At 44.2% G+C, this 19,401-nt stretch overlaps 2 protein-coding genes across 2 annotated transcripts in view; one reads left to right on the top strand and one right to left on the bottom strand.

Annotated features, from left to right (window-relative positions):
- The window catches only part of NCBP1 (nuclear cap binding protein subunit 1), a 29,842-nt gene extending 24,570 nt beyond the window's left edge, over positions 1-5,272 (bottom strand). The window contains exons 1-7 of the mRNA XM_015615205.3: positions 5,092-5,272; positions 4,884-4,969; positions 4,063-4,163; positions 2,830-2,986; positions 1,785-1,892; positions 1,176-1,297; positions 620-689 (exon numbers count right to left, since the gene is read on the bottom strand). Coding sequence (XP_015470691.1) covers positions 620-689; positions 1,176-1,297; positions 1,785-1,892; positions 2,830-2,986; positions 4,063-4,163; positions 4,884-4,969; positions 5,092-5,125 — 678 coding nt within the window. The 5' untranslated portion in view covers positions 5,126-5,272. The remainder of the gene's footprint in view (positions 1-619; positions 690-1,175; positions 1,298-1,784; positions 1,893-2,829; positions 2,987-4,062; positions 4,164-4,883; positions 4,970-5,091) is intronic.
- Positions 5,273-5,394: 122 nt separating this feature from the next.
- Positions 5,395-19,255, top strand: TSTD2 (thiosulfate sulfurtransferase like domain containing 2). Its single transcript, XM_015653458.3, has 9 exons — positions 5,395-5,496; positions 5,587-5,909; positions 6,774-6,882; positions 8,513-8,638; positions 10,502-10,607; positions 11,898-12,016; positions 12,613-12,771; positions 13,679-13,817; positions 15,126-19,255. The coding sequence occupies exons 1-9, from the start codon at positions 5,395-5,397 to the stop codon at positions 15,383-15,385; spliced, it is 1,443 nt and encodes a 480-aa protein (XP_015508944.1). The 3' UTR covers positions 15,386-19,255.
- Positions 19,256-19,401: the final 146 nt, after the last annotated feature.

The raw sequence follows: 19,401 nt of genomic DNA, 5'->3' as shown, positions 1-19,401 counted from the left end.
TTTTACACTAAGGGCTTTGCATTTACTAAAATTATGACACTACAAAATATGAACAAAACCAGTAACAACTTTCACCTGACATGAACAGTCACGTCTGCAAGTACTGTAGGTATCAAACACAGTCAGCTAATCTCTTCTCTACTGAACTAAATAACAAAGTTTAGATACTGGACAGACAAAAAGCTCATGCAGACAAACTGATCATAATCAAAAAGGCCATCCCTCCAAACCATGTTTAACAAGATAATTTTTAAGATTTTGACTTAATTAGAACAGCGGATACAATCTAAAAGGACCAAGTCGCAAAATATCCCAGAAAATTAACTTAGATCCCACTTTCCAAAATTTGTCCTGAAAGTCAGGGGAAAGAGAAAACCTCAAGAATATTCAAAAAGGCAAATCCCACCCTAAGCTACTTACTCAACTCAACCTCTTATTTCAGCCCAATATTTGGAAAAGAATTTGCCACACAGAACTTGTTGAAATCAGTGGCAAACGGCAGACAAATCAAAGCATTCACACTCTAAGAGATGCCTTCTAATTTCATGATGAAAGAACACCTTATTAAAAAACTATTTTCCCCAACTTTCTGAAGGAATGCAGTGTAAAGCCCAATCACCTCTTCTTGTGGATGTGGCTTGTCAGCAGTCCACACTTGCAGCATTGGCACATGAATCTTCTGGCGGCGTCTGTTTAAATAGGAGAGAAAACCTGACCTTTAATAGACTAATTTAGGGCAGCAGTTTTGTTTTTGTTGTGAGTGTACGACTATTCATTCTCTTCAGCTGATGATGTCTACAGTAGATAAAAACCAGGTTTGTGATTACTTAAAATATCTCTATTATAATTTCTTGACAACATTAACTTGAAGCACACCTAGACAGAAAGCAGTGACATTGCACTGCACTAATGCAACAATCTATCACGTTAACAGCGCACTTACAACTCCAGCTGCTGCAGCATGAGCAGAGCAATACCTTAAACATAGCCCAGAACTAGGCAAGACCATACAACTTTCCAAACTCAAAAATCTCTCCACCTACTGCATTTTTAGAGCTTTGCTCCCCCCCACAAAATGGTTCATACCTAAAGCTTTAAAGTGAGCAATAATCAACACTACTTCTTCACACTAAAATAGATACTAAAGAGAGTGTTTCTAACCAGTTACAACTTACTTTAGATAACTTTCTGTCTGAGACAAGAGACGATCCATTTCAGCATCCTTTTTCTCGTATAACTCCTTTCCAACCCAAGGCAAAGATGACAGAAATGCAAACATATACCAGTCACATCGCACCTACAGGAAGGCAATATACCAAAACCTGAGTACACAAGTAAGCTCCAGCAGATTTTGTACATACACATATTTTAATTTAAAACATCAGCAAGTTGTTTTGGGGGAATGTAATAACCAGCAGTAGCAGGCTGGATAGGGAAGGCATGAGAAAAGTGTAATTTTTCACTTGAACTCTGTTAAGCAGACTTAAAAAATGGGATAAATGGCAACACTTTCAAAGTTCTCCTGGATATTGTCAGTATAGCAGAAAGGCTAGGCACTCTGCAGTTGCCAGAGTAAGGTAAAATAAATTCAATTCAGCCACTTCACTGTAAAAGTATTACTACATACATAATTTCCCAACTGCCACAGGCTCCTCACACTAATGCTTAGGCAACTGCTTATTTGGGCTGCTCTCCCTAAAACTCCCTGTTCTGAGCATAAGGACAGAACAAATGGTACAGACAAGCTGAAACAGGCCCAGGGAGCCTACAGATCTTTTGCTTACTTGGGGTACGTCCTCCTCCTGTGTCACACTCACAAAGTTCTCAAACATAGCTACCATTGATGGTGCAGCTATTACATGACAATTCACGAGATCGGACAGAAAACGTACCTAAAGAAGAGGAAAAAAATGTTCTCTATTAATACTTTTCAAACTGACTGCACAAGAACAAATAAACTGAAATGGTTAAAACAAACCACCAACAAAAGTATAATACTCATTCAGTACCACAAAGGCTGAAACACTGCCCACTGTACACACTTGCCTTCAACAACAAGCATCAAACATGCTGCCTAATACACTGTTTGTTACAATGCCCTTAATCCTTCCCACTGCAATAACATCCTAAGGATAATATTCCTAATTAAGGAATGATGGGAAACACACAAACTAATAATACAGAAGAAAACGGTTGTATCTATTCTCTACAGTATCAGATTACTAAAATAACAGAAATCCTAGCAATTAGATCTTATTAGCAAAAGCGTCCTACAGTCGACTGAGCATCAGTCTTGACTAGAATCTTAATTTTCACCAGTGGGTTTCAGAAGAAGGTGGGGAACTTGGCAGAGGGCTTCTAAATCAGACACTGCTGAAGTTCTAATACCTTTCAGCAGACAAAACCTAGAAGCAGCAAGAATGGAACAAATGGTTTCAAAGACCGGCAGCACTTCAAACTGACTGCTTGATCTTCACCCCTCATCAGAAGAATGAAAATAGCCATTAAAACAGCTTTTAAGAACTACAGTGTTCATCTCCTTTTCAATTTTTTTTCCACAATAGCCACAAGATCATCATGTACCTCTGAATACAAGGAAAGCACTTTGGCTTTTTTTTATCTTTTACATTTGACTGAAGAACAAGCAGCGAGAAGCATCTCTGTTTGATGCAAATTTAATTTTTCACTGTGAAAAAGATACAGTCGGAAGCAAATTTTGCAAATGTAACATGACTCCCCATCCCTGAAGAAGAAAACACTTCTCACATAAGTCACATCAGATATTTCCTCTTGGATGTGAAATTAATAGAGAAACAAAACTCCACTTACTAAATGCACAGCTTCATTATACATGTTGACTTTCAAACATTCCTTGAGCTGACGAATCATGGCTTCTACAAATTCCCCGCCAAAATTGTAGTTCCTGGCATTCAGTAGCCCCACCAATGTCGTGTAAACAGTAAGCTTTTCTGGTAGCAGACGTGCGCTGACACAGAAAAGAAATACCGTGTTAGCTGTTTATTCATCATGTGCCAACTGGTGACTGCACAGCATCTTAGAATCTGCTTGTTGTAAGCTAAACTTGCCTCATGAGGAAATGAGAAAACGTGATCTTACAGTTTTATCCCACAGTCAATACCTACAGGTAATATTTTTTTGTTTCAACCACAGACCAGTTACCATTTTCCAGTACACCTATAATTTTGACTTTTCATTTATATCTAATTGCTGTGTATACCAGAAGATTGGACAGACAATATAACTGACAAAATTTATTGCAAGGATACAAGAAGTTTTTTTAAGTTCACAATTTAAGAGTAACATTATTACACAGCACAAGGAAGGCCAGGTCATACTGTAAAAAATTAATTTTCCTCTACCATTTTTGTATGTACTTTCAGGAGTGTATTTCTGCTATGGGGGAAGGAAGCACACTACTTAACTTTTAGTAAAAATACTGCACCACACCTTTCCTCTGTATTTGTCTTACCTCCTGCAACAGACCCTGCACAATCCCTCCCTCAACACCTCTCAGTGACCTTGACATGGCACCTCTGCTCCACACTTGGAGAGAGAGAGAAAGGAGAGCTGGCAGCCACCAATCAGCCTGGTCTCTGCTCCTCACGTTCCCAGTTCCTCTCCTCTAGCTTACAAAGACATGAGCATATCACTGCCAGGGAAGAGTAGGCAGTGAGAAAACATCACAGATAACACAGGTAGCTGTTAGCAGCTGGTAACTTCGATGGTCCTAAGCATTTCATAGGGAAACAGGATTTTGCCCAGCATTGCTGTGCTCCCACAGCTACTGCATACCACTTCTGACCTTTCTTCTACCTGCTTTGAGCCTTTATACACATTTCAAGTCAAAGCAATGTAAAGAGGTATTTTCCTGGAATGACATCCAGTATGTAATGAGCTTACTCCTCTACTTCTTCCGTTTGTAGTAAGACAAACTCTATGCTATGACAGCAATCAGGAACTAAAGGCATTCATGGCCTTTAAACACCGAACTTATGCACAAAGAAAGCACATACAACATTCCCAAACCTCCTCAATACGTACACAGTACAGAGTATTCTCAGTATCTTGCTTTTGTAATTTGGAAGATCAGCTTCTAAAACACCAGCTAGGCCCTCCAAGTTGCTCTCCAAAGATGAATTACTCTAAAATGAAAATTAAAAAAATAAAGGTTTCATCATCAACCAGGCAAAATGAACTAGTCCGACTCCCACATATAAGACAATGGAGCTGGACAAGAGCATCCTTTCACGTCCCCTCATTTTTCAGGGCAACAATTCCGGTTCCCTCAGCAGGGAACATCTGCTCTCGCTTGCCTTAGTGGAGCAGCTACTCCTCAGAAAAGCTGCACTCGACCGCCCAGCTCCCCGCTAGGAACCTCAGCGCTCCCCAGGGATGCAAGATGTGACACCACCTCAGGAGCATCCCGGCAGCGCGGCCGAGCATTGATTAACAACACAGCACGAAGCAAAACACCTTGTTTTTCAAAGCATCGTCATCTTTTGTTCTGCCACCCCCTCCTCCATCAGCCCCATTGTCGGGACTCGAAACTCGTGCCGCAGGCAGACCAGTTAATTTTTTCACATCCTTCGCAGCCTGGAACCAGCAACACCCTCTTTAGATACAATGGTAACAATTCTCCGGCCGTTTATCGCTGCCTGGGAACCACCGCGCTACGATTTAAGCACTTGCCTGCCACAGCACGTGGCTTAGGAAAAAACCGGCAACTTTCCATTCATTTCATAAAATAAGTATTTTCTTTGAGGGTGGCTACTACAGACGAGGCGCCCCCGCACCACGCACGGGAAGGGGAGAGGGCGGAGGAAAACAAGGCTTTAACTCTCCCGAGCCGCCGGGCCGCCTACCTTCTCTCCCACCCTGCAGATGAGCGACTCCAGCCTCTCCTCGATCTCCGATGGCTCGGACGTCCTCCGCCTCTTGTGGGGCTGCCCTGCTCCGACAACACACCGAGCACAGCGTTACCGACGCCGCAGAAGCCCTGCCGCTCCTCCATCCCTCCCGCCCAACCCGCCCTCCCTGCCGGGCCACCTCCGGGGGGGACGCGGGGCTCACCATCGCTGTCATCGCTGTGCCGCCGCCGCGACATGACGGGGAGCGGCAGGGAGGAGCGGCGAGGAGGAGCAGCCGGGAGGAGCGGTGAGGAGCGCTGTGGACCTCCGGGGAGCGCCGGGCCGAGACACCTCGCGCGGGCCGAACAACCGCGCTGCTTCCCCGCCCGCCGCCGCACTGTTTCCGGGGCGGGCACGGCGCCTCCCGCCCGCTTCCCTGCGGAGCCCGAGCACTTCCGGGGCAGGGAGGAGGGGGCGGCGGGGGGGAGGGGGCGGCGAGCGGGCGCTTCCCGGCGGAGAGGCGGAGATGGTGCCGGGCGAGGCGGCGCCGCCCGGGCCGGGCTCGCCGCGGGGCAGCGCCGAGGGGGCCGCGGCGGGCAGGAAGCAGCGCGCGGCCGCCCGCAGGAAGGTGGGTCGGGGCCGGGCGCGGGACCGCGCCGGGGCCTGGGCCGGGCAGCGCGGTAACCTCGGTAACGCGGACGCTTGCGGTGCGTTCCAGGCCTTTTCCCTGTTCGTCAAAGGCAAGGAGGTGCCGGCCGCGTCACGGTGTCCCGGCGGCGGAGAGGGCGTGCGGTGGCGGTGCTGCCGGCAGGCGTTCGAGGAGCTGCCCGGCATCCACAGGCACGTGGCTCTGCACCACTCCGGGGACGTGGGGCGGCAGGCCGGGCTCGGTGCCAGGCCGGCGGAGGCCGCAGGCTGCCCCGCGGGCGGCCCGGCCCCGGCCGACAGCGCGGCCCGGCCGAGCGGGCACTCCTGCAGCAACCCGGAGATCTCCTGGGCGCTCCCCGACACAAGCCACGTCAGCCACGACGATCTGACAAGGTAAGGGAGCTCCTCGCCGCTCTGAAGGCCCAGGAGTGGGGTCGACTTGACGTGATCGTCTAGCAGTAGTACTTCCTATGAGATTCAGCCAAGCGACTCGTGTGAGGTGCAGGAAGAGTCTTCCCCAATATTCCTCTAGATCTTCGGATTCTTTGGATATCCTTTATGTAAAGAGTTAGATCCAGTGCAGTTTTTAATGGATTGAACTATCCGAGCTCTATCATCCTGCGCCATTAAAGCGGGCCCATATGGGTGTTGCTTGATAGCTTGGATCTGTAAGAAAGGATCACAACAGAAAAGAGCAGAACAGCAGGACATGCTCTGCACAGGTTACTTTCTGCTGCTCGTTCAGGTTCCTGAAGGACTCATATAGTTACGAAGAAGGTTCACAAAAATGTTTCTGACTATGACATTGTGTGGCTTGTGCCACACAGAATGTGGGAACACGCAATCTCACAAAACATTTTGGCTTTTTAAATTTAGATAGCTCAAATGCTCCAGTTTTTAAGTGCCATTTTGGCAAAGTGAGCATTTAATGGCATGCTTGTGTGCACAAAAGTCAGCAATTCTTGTGTTCTGTGTTTGAGGAGAGCATATGGTAGGCCTCTGGCAGCGAGAGTACAGAGGAGTTCATTTTGTAACCAGTCCTGAGTGGGAGCTTTTTTTAGCTAACATTCCTTCTGTTTGAAATAAGTCAAACCCAGCAGTGCTAATCCCTCCAAAGTTTGTTTGAGTGGTTTTTTTTATCTACACATCTGCCAGAGGAAAACTGTCTGCTTTTTGAATGGGTACTGCTAATAATATAATTTTGTTATTTCTTAACATTCTTTTTCTATTTGCTTACCTTTTCCATGTTGTGGGCAGCCAGGTGGGAGAAGTACTCCTCTATTACTGTTACTGTGAGGTGAGGGATCCAGAGAAACTCTGTGCTTGGCAAAAGGCTTTGTGTCAGCATCTACATCTCACTGGCAAGGTAAGGTTTGAAGCAGTGGTTCTATTCTTAAGGAAGAAGCCCCATACTTTTATTCAGTGCATGCCTGGTGGGCTATGTGGAGAACTAGGTGTGTTTTGCACCAGGAAATGCTAGTTTATTATGATCCCATTAAGAGAGGCACTCAGACTTGGAAGTTATTTTTTTAGAATCCTGTTCAAGAGGTATCAGAAAAAAAAAAAAATACAGATAATGTTATATACCTTTTGGTGCAGGGAGCCCTGGGTTGTGTGGCATTGAGTGAACCTCACAGACCACACTGTGCAGACCCTGTCCTTGGAAAGGTTACTCCATTTCCATCACTGTTACACATGGAAACAGGAAAATGAGTCTTTTTATAACTCCTGCTGTCAATCAGAAAGGATATTCACATGAGAAATTCAAGATGTGCTTTTAGATAAATGCAAGGAGATGAAAGTGGCTTAATCACTGGTGTCAGCAGGGAGCTGCATGCAGGTGTCTCAGCATTAGCAGGCTGGGTGTATCCTGTGGCTAAAGGGCACGTGCAGCACGAGGCAGCCCAAGGGCCAAGCTGGAGAGATAGCATGGGTCTGGGTCTGCTCCCCTCACTGGTCACCTGTATCCTCCCTCCTCAGTGCACAGTGGGCTCCCAGTCAGAGTGGCTGCACCAAGCTGAAAACCATACTGTCGGGAATTAGGCAAGAACATTTTAGACCACACCATGTTGTAGCAGTTCTCATTCCTGCACAGTCTGTTCTCTTCATTCCTGGCAGGCTAGACCAAGGACGTGAGTTGCTTGTGTAGCTGTCCTCTTGAGGCTGTGAGAGAAGGTGAATTTTAGCCACACAAAGCTGATGTTCCTAGGCTGTCTTTCAGGAGAAGGAGGGGGAAATGTGGAGCAGGAGGCTCCTTTTCTCTGTGACTTGTCTTCCTAAGTAGCTTCTTGCTCTCTGCCAGTGGTACATCAGCACAAGTGCAGGGGTGAAATGTTCTCATGGTTTAATTTATTTTTCTGCTCAGCTGTCTTGCCTGGTAGTTGGTGTTTTGTTGGAGTTTTTTTCCTTTTTTTTTGGTCTCATCTCCAGCATTTACCTTTCCCAATCAGTTGGTTTTTTCCTTGCTTCTTACATTCAATCTTTCCCCCTTTCCCCCACCCCCACTTCAGAGCTTTTGTTCATTTGTCAGTGCTGGAGATAAAATGACTCATCCTAAAATTTAATATTAGATACAATGTTATGCATATTCACATTTTCTTTTTTAGCTGTGTGAGTCATGGGGCACAAGCCTATTGTTCTTTCTGAAGCAACTTCCAGTGGGAATTCTGATGCTGACTGCAGGATTTGCAGACAGCAATTTTGCTGTTTATACAGTATTTCTCTGTTTATTGAATGGACTCTTCTGGTTGTCCTGATGTGATTCTTTTAAAATGGCTCAGAAGTGATTGCTAGATTGTTGAGGGTTTTTATTTCTGTTTATTGTTTTTATGTTCAACTTCAGTCTAACAATATTCTCCTTCCTTATTCAGTATTCTCTTTTCTGAACATACTCCTGTGCCTGCCCTTTGTCACCCAGTCATATTTTGCTGATTATACTGTAATCTTTGTGTTGCTGTAATTAAGGCTCAGCCCCAGATTCTCCTCTTGCCTTCTAGGTACGAGTTGCTTCAGAAGGGATTAATGGGACAGTTGGTGGAAGCAAAGTAGCTACCAGTCTCTACATTACAGTTATGCTTTCCCAGCCGCTGTTCAAAAATATTTTGTGTCAAGAGGATTTCAAGGTATGAAAAAATAATTTTTACATAGATATCATTAATGGGGGTAATTCAGTTTTCAAGAAGTAAGTTCTTTCCTTCTTGACTGCTGTAGCAGTTCCTCTCCCCCACCATTTACCTAAGTTGGTGGATCTTAACCCTACCAAAAATCTTTGCTGGTTTTTACCAGAATTAGGAGTTTCCATGGGCAGTGATAGCAGCTGTTACAGGCTTTGGCAGCTATGGGTGCAGCTGCAGAGCCCCCTAGGACAGGTGAGTGAGGGAGTGTGCTTAAGCTCCAGCATTCTGCTGCAAGCATTTACTCCAGACTGAGCAGGCATCACAACATACACTTAGCCCAGCAAAGTGTTTGCAGTTGGTCCTCTTCACCCTGATTTGAGATCCTTGACTAGAAGCAGTACTATTGGTTGAGGTGTATGCAAGCTTTGGTGTCCATATAGGTGCACTGTCAGTTCCATGGATTGGGTATTTTCTAGAGAAAGCACACAGGGACTGTTGAGAGGTTTCTTCCTGCTTGACTTGGTGCCTAGCTGGAGCATACGTAATGATTGCTGTCCTCACGTGGTGAGGGCAGCACTGGTTGGTGCGTTTTATGGAATTCTGGTAGGCTTTGGCTGCCAACCACTGTAGGTTCTGGTTTCTCTGCAAGGCAGGAAAGCTGCTGCTTAAGCAGCAGCTCTTCTCCACACAGTTTTATTTGCAGGGAGTGCTATTATTTTTTCATAAGCAGCTAGATCAAAGGAGTTGGTGAAACTCGCGAAACTCAAATTCCATGCTGAGCTGCAGTGATGATTCAGTCTTAGCTTTATAAGTGTCTGTTATGCTTGGCTGAATTTCAAGAGGAGTTGTGTTAGAGTCATATGTAGATGCAAAAACAGAACAGGGATGGAATTTTACCCTGACCTTGACAAAACCTTCAACCTTGCATGATCTCTCTGCGCATCAGTGTTCGTGCATTAGTGGACTATAGTGTTTGATGTCTCACCTCCTCCTAAATGTTCTATACCCACGTAAGTGAGGCTTTCAGGTTGCTGTGCCATGAAGACATGGGCTAGGGGAGTGAGAACCATGCTTGGGGCTTTGGATATACCCAGTGGCCACTACAGTTCCTGCAGACTGATTTCCATAATAGTTGGAACAGTGCTGCACAGCACTGCACTTCTCTTTGTGCATTTATATACTTGATGGTGCCTAAGCCATGTTTGAGGCTCAGCCCTGCAGAAATTCTCACTGCCTGTAGCCTGCAGTGGAGGTGCCTACCACCAAAGGGCTTACCAGGACTTCTGAAGGGGAAATCCCATACTTGAGTTTGGTGTTAAGGAAAGGTGCCAGCCTTCACTGTTAACAAATCTTATGCCTGGCTAACCTCCCCTACATCTCCTTCACACGCATGGACACTGCAGTTCCCATCACACACATCATGATTGAAGGCACAGTTATGCTTGTGTCCGGTGCCAGAGGGATGACGAGAACTACAGGGCCTGGATGTGGCAACATGATCCATTACTGGAGGATGTTATTTAATATTATTTATATTGTTTAATATTAGTAAATAGTCAGGGTCAGAATGCTTTTTCTTGAGATAAGTGGTAGTAACATGTTTCTGACATCCCTGCACCTCCAACCAAATGCTGTCTCACCTGCAGAGTTGTCATTGGGCCTAAGACATCTGTCTTCCATGTTGTGTTATGGATCTGCTGCCCAAACTTCAGGATTTAGAGTGTGGATTTCAGCAGGAAAGACATTTCTTTCCCTCAGCCACAAAGATATTTTCATATTCTAATGAACTGTAGAATTCAAGCGAGTGGGTAATTTTAATTTTGACACCAAGCAAATTTTGGTGAATTGTTCTTGTGTTTGATTTCCTAGAGCAGTGCAGGAGGAGCTCACTGTTTCCCAGACCTTCGAGTTGGAGTATTCAAAGAAATTGTACCTATGGGCATTGATCCAAAGATAGTGTCTTATAAGGAAACTGGTAAGTTTATGTAATGAAAAATAAAGCCTCTCATCCAAGTGAGAGGTGAGTGAAGAGTAAAATACCTTCATCAAAAATACTTCCCTTTGCATAATGGCCAGAACACAGGAGAAGTAGATACAGAAATTGATATCTCACTGGTAGTCAAATGCTACTGGTGCCAAGGATTTGCTGGCCCAGATCTTGGCTAGCCTCAGAAAACTTCAGCATTAACTATAGGTTTTGTGGGAGAGTTGAGATGACACAAAGCAGTTACTTTGTTCTGGGGCAGGGACTGCTGACTTGACTTCACTCATTTTGGAGCCAACAGCCATGCTCCTGCCTTTTGCACTAAGCAGATCCAAGTTCTGAATGAGCTCCATCTGACTGCATTTGTTTTGTGCTAAGTGTAGCTGCTTAGTGTGGATTACGCCTGATAAGGTGTTCCTGGCTGCGGATTTTCTGTAAGGATGTTTACATAGGTGGTAAGCTGTAAGCACAGCAAATAGCAATTAACAGAACAGCTTTGGGCTTTTTTCCCACCAAGAGGTTTTGTTGGTGCCAAACTTCTGCAGCATCTTTTCGTGGATTTGGAAGATGATTATTTTTTGTACCTATTTTTTGGTAGTTTGTGGATGCACGTTTGGCTATTTCCTTTTTTTATCTTTTTCCTGCTATTTTGCAGCATTTTACAGAGATGGTTCCTGTTACTCTGGCAGGTTGTTTATAAGGATGTTTTTTAAAAAGGTAAAGCATTTTGCTGGTGGAGCTTTTTAGTTTTTAATTAGATTAAGAGTCCTAAGCCCTTGAAGTTGACAAAATTTATGTAAATTGAGTTGTACTGAAAGTAGTACATGTTTATAGAAATTTTCATTGTAATCAAGAAGAGCTTAATTTAAAAAATTTTGTTTCTGTACCTCCAAATGTAATGGCAGATGAGCAAAGAGAAGTGGAACATGTCACTCCCTCTTCTATAGCTCTAAGAATAGCCAGAGGGATGCAAGAAAAGATTACAGAGATAAGTACCTGTCTGCTGCCTCTTCCTTTGTGTGGAAGAGTGTTGTTTTCTTTCATTTGCCAGTAGGAAGCCAAACATGGATAAACTTAGCTGATTGAGTTGGGATGAAAAGTCTGTTTTCAGACACAGAAAAGTTTTGTTTGGAGGTTTGAGGAGGAGAATCTGAATCAGTGATCTCATATATGACATTGTTTCATAGTTCTGCTTCTCACTTCTCTTCCCCCTCCCTCTTTTTTTTTTTTTTTTTTTTTTTTTTTTTTTTTTTTTTTTTGTTTTGTTTTGTTTTGTTAAAGGAATCCATTTATCCCCTCAGGAATTTCATAGAGAAGTAGAACAGTATTTGTCTCAGGCCACTCAAGGAGAAAGTGATACCATCTTGCTGGACTGTAGGAACTTCTATGAAAGTAAAATAGTAAGTGCTGCTTGCCTTTCTTTACAGGTGCTGGGATGAAGTATTTACGATTGTTAGAAGAAATTACATTCTCCAGATTGGCTGTAACGTTTGCAAAGTGCAGTTTAGTAATGAGTATTAGACACAAGCAGTAGAGGATCTGCCCAGCAACTCAGGATGGAGCCTGCTGGCCAAGTGCTTACACAGCATGGGGCAGGAAGAAAGAAGTGGTCCATACAACAAGAGCATGAATGTTTGAAGTAGTGTGATTTGTAGGGATGTTTTTCAACACTTTTTGTCTTGTCCCATCTGTCAGAACGAAAGGGGCAATCGACTGTCACAACCACCACCCCTCATGCACTGTTGTGGTTTGTCCTCTCTCTGACAGCTCTGCTTAGCTCTCTCTTCTTTGTTTCAATGAGGAGACTTGCTGTATCCAGAACCCTCCTACAGATTTTAACATACATTTTGATGCATAAATGCAGCTGAGGAGCTGCCTAAAACAGCTGCAGAGAGCTGAATATTCCAGCCCAAAGGTTTGTTACTTCCTCTAGTTTGAGGCACAAATCTTACCAGTAACAGTGCTTGTAAACAATTGCATGGCCATCTAATTGCAGGGACATTTCCAGGGCTGTCTGGCTCCAGATATCAGGAAGTTCAGCTATTTTCCAAGCTATGTAGATGAAAACCTGGAGCTTTTTAAAGATAAGCGTGTACTGATGTACTGCACAGGAGGGATTCGTTGTGAAAGAGGCTCTGCTTACCTCAGGAGCAAGGTAAGGTGTCATTCTGAGGGCACAAGTGTCGGGGAGTTGCGGCTACTTTAAGGGCACCTGTCTTTTGTCTTGCTGCTGAATTCTAACTGCACAAACTGCAGAATGCACAGGTGTGGAGACAAGTGCCTCTGACATGTGCTTGTCTCATGCTGTCTGTCAAGGACCTGGATAGTTCAGTGTGGCTCAGTATGACCTGCATGGACTAGTGTTACAGCAGTGAAAATAATTACATAACCCATTTCCTGAGAAGAGGCATTTGTAGGACTGTTTTAGGAGGGCTTGAAAATACTCTGCAATGTTTCCACAGACTGTCCAGGTTATGCTCTGTGGTCATTACTGCACAGCTTGAGCATCTCAAAGTGGTGAAAATTAGTCAGTCAGTGCTTTTGCTAGTGTTGCAGAACTAAATCCAGCACAGTGCATTGTTCTAATTGTGTTCTAAAATTTTCATCCCGCTCTTCTCCTGGATCCTTCTCTCAAGGATCAAGGGAGCAGAACACAAAGGTTCTCCAAAGATTTAAGCCTTGGGGTTCTTTTTTCTGCTGCATCAATGTAAACCCTGCAAAATTCTGCTTCTACTAACTGTTAACTAGATAAAAACTGAATACCAAGTTCATGGAGGTTCAAAAGCAGTTGATCTGTGATGCAGCAAACCTTCCTCAGGTAAGGAGGTTACCACTTTCTTCTGAGTGTTGGGTTTGTGCCAACAATCCAGCATTGTGGAGCTGCACAGTACTCTCTGGTGGCACTGTCTAGAGCTGTGGCTGCACATGGTGCCATCTGATGGTCACTGAGAGGCTGCTGCTTTTCACTGACCCATGGCACTTACAGCATTTGCTTTGGGAACTCTGGCACACCACCACTGCTGTGGTCTCCTTCAGCTTTTCTGCTAATATGCTTTAAACAGGCAGTGTGCAGAGAGGTTTACCAGCTAAAAGGTGGAATTCACAAGTACCTAGAAGAGTTTCCAGATGGATTCTACAGGGGGAAGCTGTTTGTATTTGATGATCGTTACGCCATTTGTTCCAATGAAGATATCATCTCAGGTAGGACTAGATAATGTAAGTGCAGAAGGCTGGGAAGCTATTGCAGTCATTTCCAGAGGTGTACAGGATAGGGACAGCCAAACTGGCCTGTGTAGTTCTTCCTCATGCTTGGTTTGATCTCATAGTGCTGTCACTTCTCGTGATGACTATCAACACTGTGGCTTTAACATGTAAAACAGAAATGAGAGGAAAGGGGGTCACTAACAAGAATTCAGTAAAACTGGACCACTAGAATGAAGTAGCCCCTGCAGAACAGCTCTGTTATGAGCCATCTGCACCTATGGAGACTTAGGTCCAGCACTACAGCTGTCATTACCTGCTTGTTGCCCACAGTGCTGTTCAGACTCTGGTGGACCAAGTGACCGAAGTCTTAAATATTTCTCCTGCTGCCAGCAGTCCTCTGCTCCAGCAGTCTCACAGAATATCAACAAAGACTTCCAGGTATTGGGAGAGTAGTGGCGCAATGCTCTACAGCACTTTGTTACTTTAATGCTTAAGAAATTCTATATCCAATGGCATTTCAGTGGCCTCTAGCAGAAGTTGTTAAGAACATTGCCTGATCTTCTGGCTGGGATTGCTCTTCAATTACTGCAAATTAAGTAATACCTGACTGTGCTGTCAGTTGCCAGATACAAGTATCTAGAATTTGGCTCTAGCCCTTCTTTTAAGGGAGCAGTGCTGTTTTTTCTCTGAGGTGGTAACCTTTCAAGCATAACCTCCCATTCCTCCTCTGCAATGACTCTATACATCTTAAAGGGGCGTGACTTGGTGTGGAAACAGAACTCATTCTGGTTACATCACAGCTACCCCTACAGAAGTTTCGAGGGGACGTGCTGTGGTATGCACCTTCTTGGTACAGCTAAAACTGGGCTGTAGCTTTCAGTTAAATAGTTAAAACCTGTGATGTTCTGGAAGGACTATACAAGCCATTGTTTGTAGATGGAAGGAAGTTCCATGGCATCCCCTTCCCCAGCAGGTGACATCCCTGCATACTGGCTTAGTTGGCACCTGCATGTCTTTCTTCTTCTCTTGGCAGTAAGAATCTCTAAATCTGTCTATTCAGAGCTAGAGAAACCACCAGTGAGCACTCTCCTCTTTTCCAGAGGGAAAACTGTCTTAAGTATGTCAAAAAAGATGTTTTAAAATGAACTAGATTCTAGAAGATCAAGCTAAACAGGAATTAAAAACCTGCAAGACAATAGCCACTTAAATGAGAGCTGGCAGCCCCCTGGTGCCTTGGCAAGCCCTCTGCAAGGGAACAGCAAGAGCAGTATGGGTGTTAACTTTTTCTTCTCCTCCTCCCTCCAGCATGCAGATACTGTGGGGTGCTGTGGGACCAATACAAACTTTGTTCCAGTCAGCACTGCCGGCAGCTTGTCCTGACATGTCCAAGTTGTTCCAACAAAGGTCTTACAGCTTGCTGTCCTGTTTGTCAAGAGAAGGAGCTCAAGGTGACTTCAAGGGCTTCAGGACAGACACTTAAGGAGGAATGTGATTGCACAAGGAGACGACCAAGGGTACCAATTGAACATGTCTCGCCAAGGATGCTGGGCACAGGAAAAGATTAAGCTGTTTCATCGGTTAATCTGGCATGTGCTCATGCGAAGGGCTTCTGTAACCAGATTCTATCTGTTAATCAGTTAGGTTTGGAAATTATGAAAATATGTTGGCTTGGAAAGTCTTGTTCATATGCTGCCTTTAAACATAGAATATGCCCTGAAAACCATCCATTACTTGCCTGTAAATTACCAGAGTGCCCAATCCATCACCAGCACTACAGGATTCCTCTCTCTGGGTGCAGTCTTGTAGTGCGGCCTTTACCATGGGGATTTTGGAGCAGAGTATCTGCAATGTGACAGAGCTGCTCACAATTCAAAAGAAACTGAAGGAAATCAAGAGCAATTCAGTTTTTTCTTCCTGCATGGAGATCAACCTGTCTGACCTCTCCAAGGATCATGCATCTGCTTCAATAGCTTGTAGTGAGGTGTGCAAACAGATTTACCAATTTGGTGTGGGTGTGTGACCAGATTAGATCCTGAAGATATATTCCACATGCACACCATCGACCTGCATCTCTTGCTTTATACCAGTGAGAAGCAAGGCAAAATTACCTGAAATTACTGACTTAACTCTCCTGTAAAACTGGCTGAAGGCAGCATAAGGAGCTGGAGCAAAGGCCCAGAGATACTGTTTGCCCAGCCATACTTGTGTGACCTGTAGGATGAACAGCAAACGCAATCTTCTTTGCAGTGCTCAGTCTCCCTGGGAACTGTTTTTTCCCCTGAACTTGTCAATGTATGAAATATGCAGGGCTCAGCTCTGCTTGCACTAAAAAAACCTGACAGCTTGAAGCACGTTGAAACAAGCACACAAAGAGGGGAGCACAGAGACTGCCAAAATACCAGCATCATGGCACTGGAAGTGATGCATGTGTGCATAAATGTCAGCAACAGCTATGAGAAGACTGCAAGATCCTTTATCCAAGTTAAATAATTCAAGTTTTGGGGAGCATTTTTGCTTTTTAAACAAGTTTTTTAAAAGCTGCAAGATGTTTATGCAATTTCCAGCACTTGTTAGTGGAGAAATTGTCTTTGAAGGGACCTACAGCAGATGAGCTTAAAATACTGCCTCACGTGCTGTATTGTGTGCCTGATGCTGTAGAATGTACAGAAAGGATTTATTAATAGTGTGGAAGATGTGTCTTGACCGAAAAATGTCTTTGAAATTCACCTGTCATTCTGGGAACTATACAGTAAGTCATTAGGACATCAAAATCACTAGGTTTGGAGGTTTTTTTACTGGCAAATGCTTTTAAAAGCAAGAAAAGAATTTCTTAAGTTTCTGCAGTTGCTTAATGACAGGGCTGTGTTATTTTCAGATTGTACCTTTCTCCCATGGTGCTATTAATTCAGCAAGGCTTGACTTGCAACTTAAATACATGGGCATTGGTTCCATTAAAGCCATGACAAACATTTCTTCTTGCTTCCAGTATTACTACCATGAAATGAATGGTTCACCAGCTGTCCCCATGACAATTCCGTTTATGAGGCAAAACCCTGGATCTTAGGAATATTTCCTTGGGAGTCTTTCTAGGATAGTATTTAACCCATTCTAGAGAAGAAATCAGAAAATTCCCATCAATAGACACCTTCATCAGAAGTCTGAGCAGTGCCAATGTCTCCCTGGTTTCCTGGTCCCTGCTGGCTGGTTAACCTCTGTGGTTTTGAGGACTGGAGTATTTGTGAAGAAACATGTAAGCTCTACTTGTGGGTCTGGTCTAAAGCACTGATGGGGAGTGCCCCATGATCTTCCTGTGTCAGGCTAAAAAGAACACAGCTTTGTAATTCAGTCTGTCAGCAGGTCTGTCTGGAATACTGTAATCAATTTGTAATGCTGTTTCTGTACTTACCAGTACAGGATGGCAACAGTTATATTTTATATGTAAATTTCTGAAACATCTATGATAAATAACCTTTAGTGCTTCCATTATAATTTTTTAAGTACTGCACAAATACACTTCACATGTTGTGTTGGAGGTGCTTAATTCTGCAGAGATAAACACTGAAACCTAGCTAGTCTGCCACATGGTAGACCTGGCTATAGGGTACAATTCTCCTGAGAGCTCCTTGCAGCTGGAGATTCTACCTCAAAGGCAGAGGGGAGCCATGAGGCCTCTTCTGGTCCTTGCTGCACTAAGGCAGGGAGGAGAAGGATGTCAGATGTACAGATGGAGTCCCATAAAGCCATGTTCTCTCTGCTGCAGAGAGCAGAGAAGGGGATAAGATAACCTTCTTAGCCTGCTTCTTGCAAGTTAACCCATAAGGGGCTCTCTGTCCTTCTTTTCTGGGTTAGTATTGTCAGATAAATGCATATAAGGACTTGCTATGTGGAAAGCTATGTGGCAGCATCCAGGTATCTTGGTGGTAAAGCCTGAGAGAAGGCACATCAGCTCCAAGAGAGGGAAGAGTTTTCAGAGGGTTAGACTGTGACTGCCAGATGCTGCAGTCACCACATGGCTTTTCCTCTCTTTTCCTGGGGAGCTGCTGGGCCAAACAGGGATATACATTTGCTCCTAAGTATCACCATTTTGTAGCTCCATTGCTGCACAGCTTAAAGCATTTTACCATACTGCCTGCTGCCTCAGCACTGTCTGACTCTGCTTCACCACCCTCAGCTGTCAGATGCATCCTACAGCAAAACAGCTCTGTGAGGATCAGCCAAGGAACCTGGAATGATCCTGACAGCTTAATATACCTTTGGGCTGCAAGGTTAATGTGGATGCTGCTACAGTGAAACACAGGACAGAGGGTTTTTTTTTTTTTGTTAAGGGCTGTAGTAGTATCCATTGTAGTGCTCCTTGGTCTGCAGATGCATCTCCTTGCCTGTCTGTGCTTCTTGGTACCACTAGGATTTTCCAGGATAAGATTCATTTACGTTCTGAAACCAAGGGAAGGGATGAGCCTGTGTCGTGCAAATGGGACTGGATGGCTCAGATTAAAGTGTGTGGCTCTGATTTGATGATTGAGTTGGTAATTTCAAAGTCTTCACAGTGCACATTAGAAGGAAGTACTTTTTAAGTCTGCTGTTTTTTTCATTTTAATATGTTTTCAAGTATTTTTCTTCCACATTTATTTTCTGATACAGAACTTGCACAGTGGAGGGAACAAGCTATAGTGAAGTATTTTATATGACAACACAGGCACATTTAGTAAGATTTGAAGAGCAACAAGTGTGTTTCCCACATTGCTGAATGGTGTTTCTCTGCTTCACTGGTCATAGCTAAATCATCAGTGGTGATTGTACACAAGCTCTGAAGAAATCTCTGGGACTTCTGCCAGAATGTATGTAAAAGCCTGAAAAACTTCCACTATTTAACAGACATTTAAAGGCAGATTTCTAGCAAGAGAGAACATTTTCTAGGATGTGTCATCTGCCCAAGATTAAAGTTTCAGTACAGCAATGCTTATTCCATGGAGACTTCTTACTGAGCAGGATCCCACCCACATTAGCAGTGGGAGTTTGGAGGTGCTGGGTCCAGTCCACTGCAGGTCTGGGAGATACACAAGTCTGGGGAATTCCTCCTAGGCTGGATGATGAGTGTACACTGACAAAATGCTTTGAGACCGTACGTAGTGTAAGTTCAGATTTGGGGTATTTCACTTCACAGCTTTTTTTAGGGCACAACATTTATTCTTGCATTTATGTGGACATAAGGGACAGCAGAAAAAGAAATAATTCCTAGCAGAACAAAATTTAATTAATGGACATGGTCATTTAGGAAAAACAGGAAAGGGAGAGAATTTGACCTGTCTCCAGTTAATATCTAGACAAATGCTTTTAACAGGGAAACGGAAAGGAGTGGGGAGTAGAAGAGAAGGTTCTCATTTGCCGATTAGTTCTGCCATCCCTGGGGGTTAGGGTTTGCATCACACCTATAAGAATGACTGTTTTCTTCACACATGCATGGGATTGAAGGATGTTCACCCATCTAAACCACTTGATTTTTGAGGTTTTGTTTTATATTCGGTGGCCTTAAGTTCCATTTAATCAGGGGGCAGAGATCAGTTTTTTTTGTAAGAAACAC

The sequence above is a fragment of the Parus major genome, chromosome Z (assembly GCF_001522545.3).
Source record: "Parus major isolate Abel chromosome Z, Parus_major1.1, whole genome shotgun sequence".
Taxonomy (NCBI): Eukaryota; Metazoa; Chordata; class Aves; order Passeriformes; family Paridae; genus Parus; species Parus major.
The sequence above is the reverse complement of the archived record's forward strand: the minus strand, read 5'-3'. Positions and strand labels throughout refer to the sequence as shown.

Excerpts from the sequence above, each read along its gene's own strand:
- TSTD2 (XM_015653458.3), top strand. The coding sequence starts at position 5,395 with ATGGTGCCGGGCGAGGCGGCGCCGCCCGGGCCGGGCTCGCCGCGGGGC. Across the intron at positions 5,497-5,586 it reads GCGCGGCCGCCCGCAGGAAG|GCCTTTTCCCTGTTCGTCAA; the intron begins GTGGGTCGGGGC and ends GGTGCGTTCCAG. Across the intron at positions 10,608-11,897 it reads AGTGTCTTATAAGGAAACTG|GAATCCATTTATCCCCTCAG; the intron begins GTAAGTTTATGT and ends GTTTTGTTAAAG.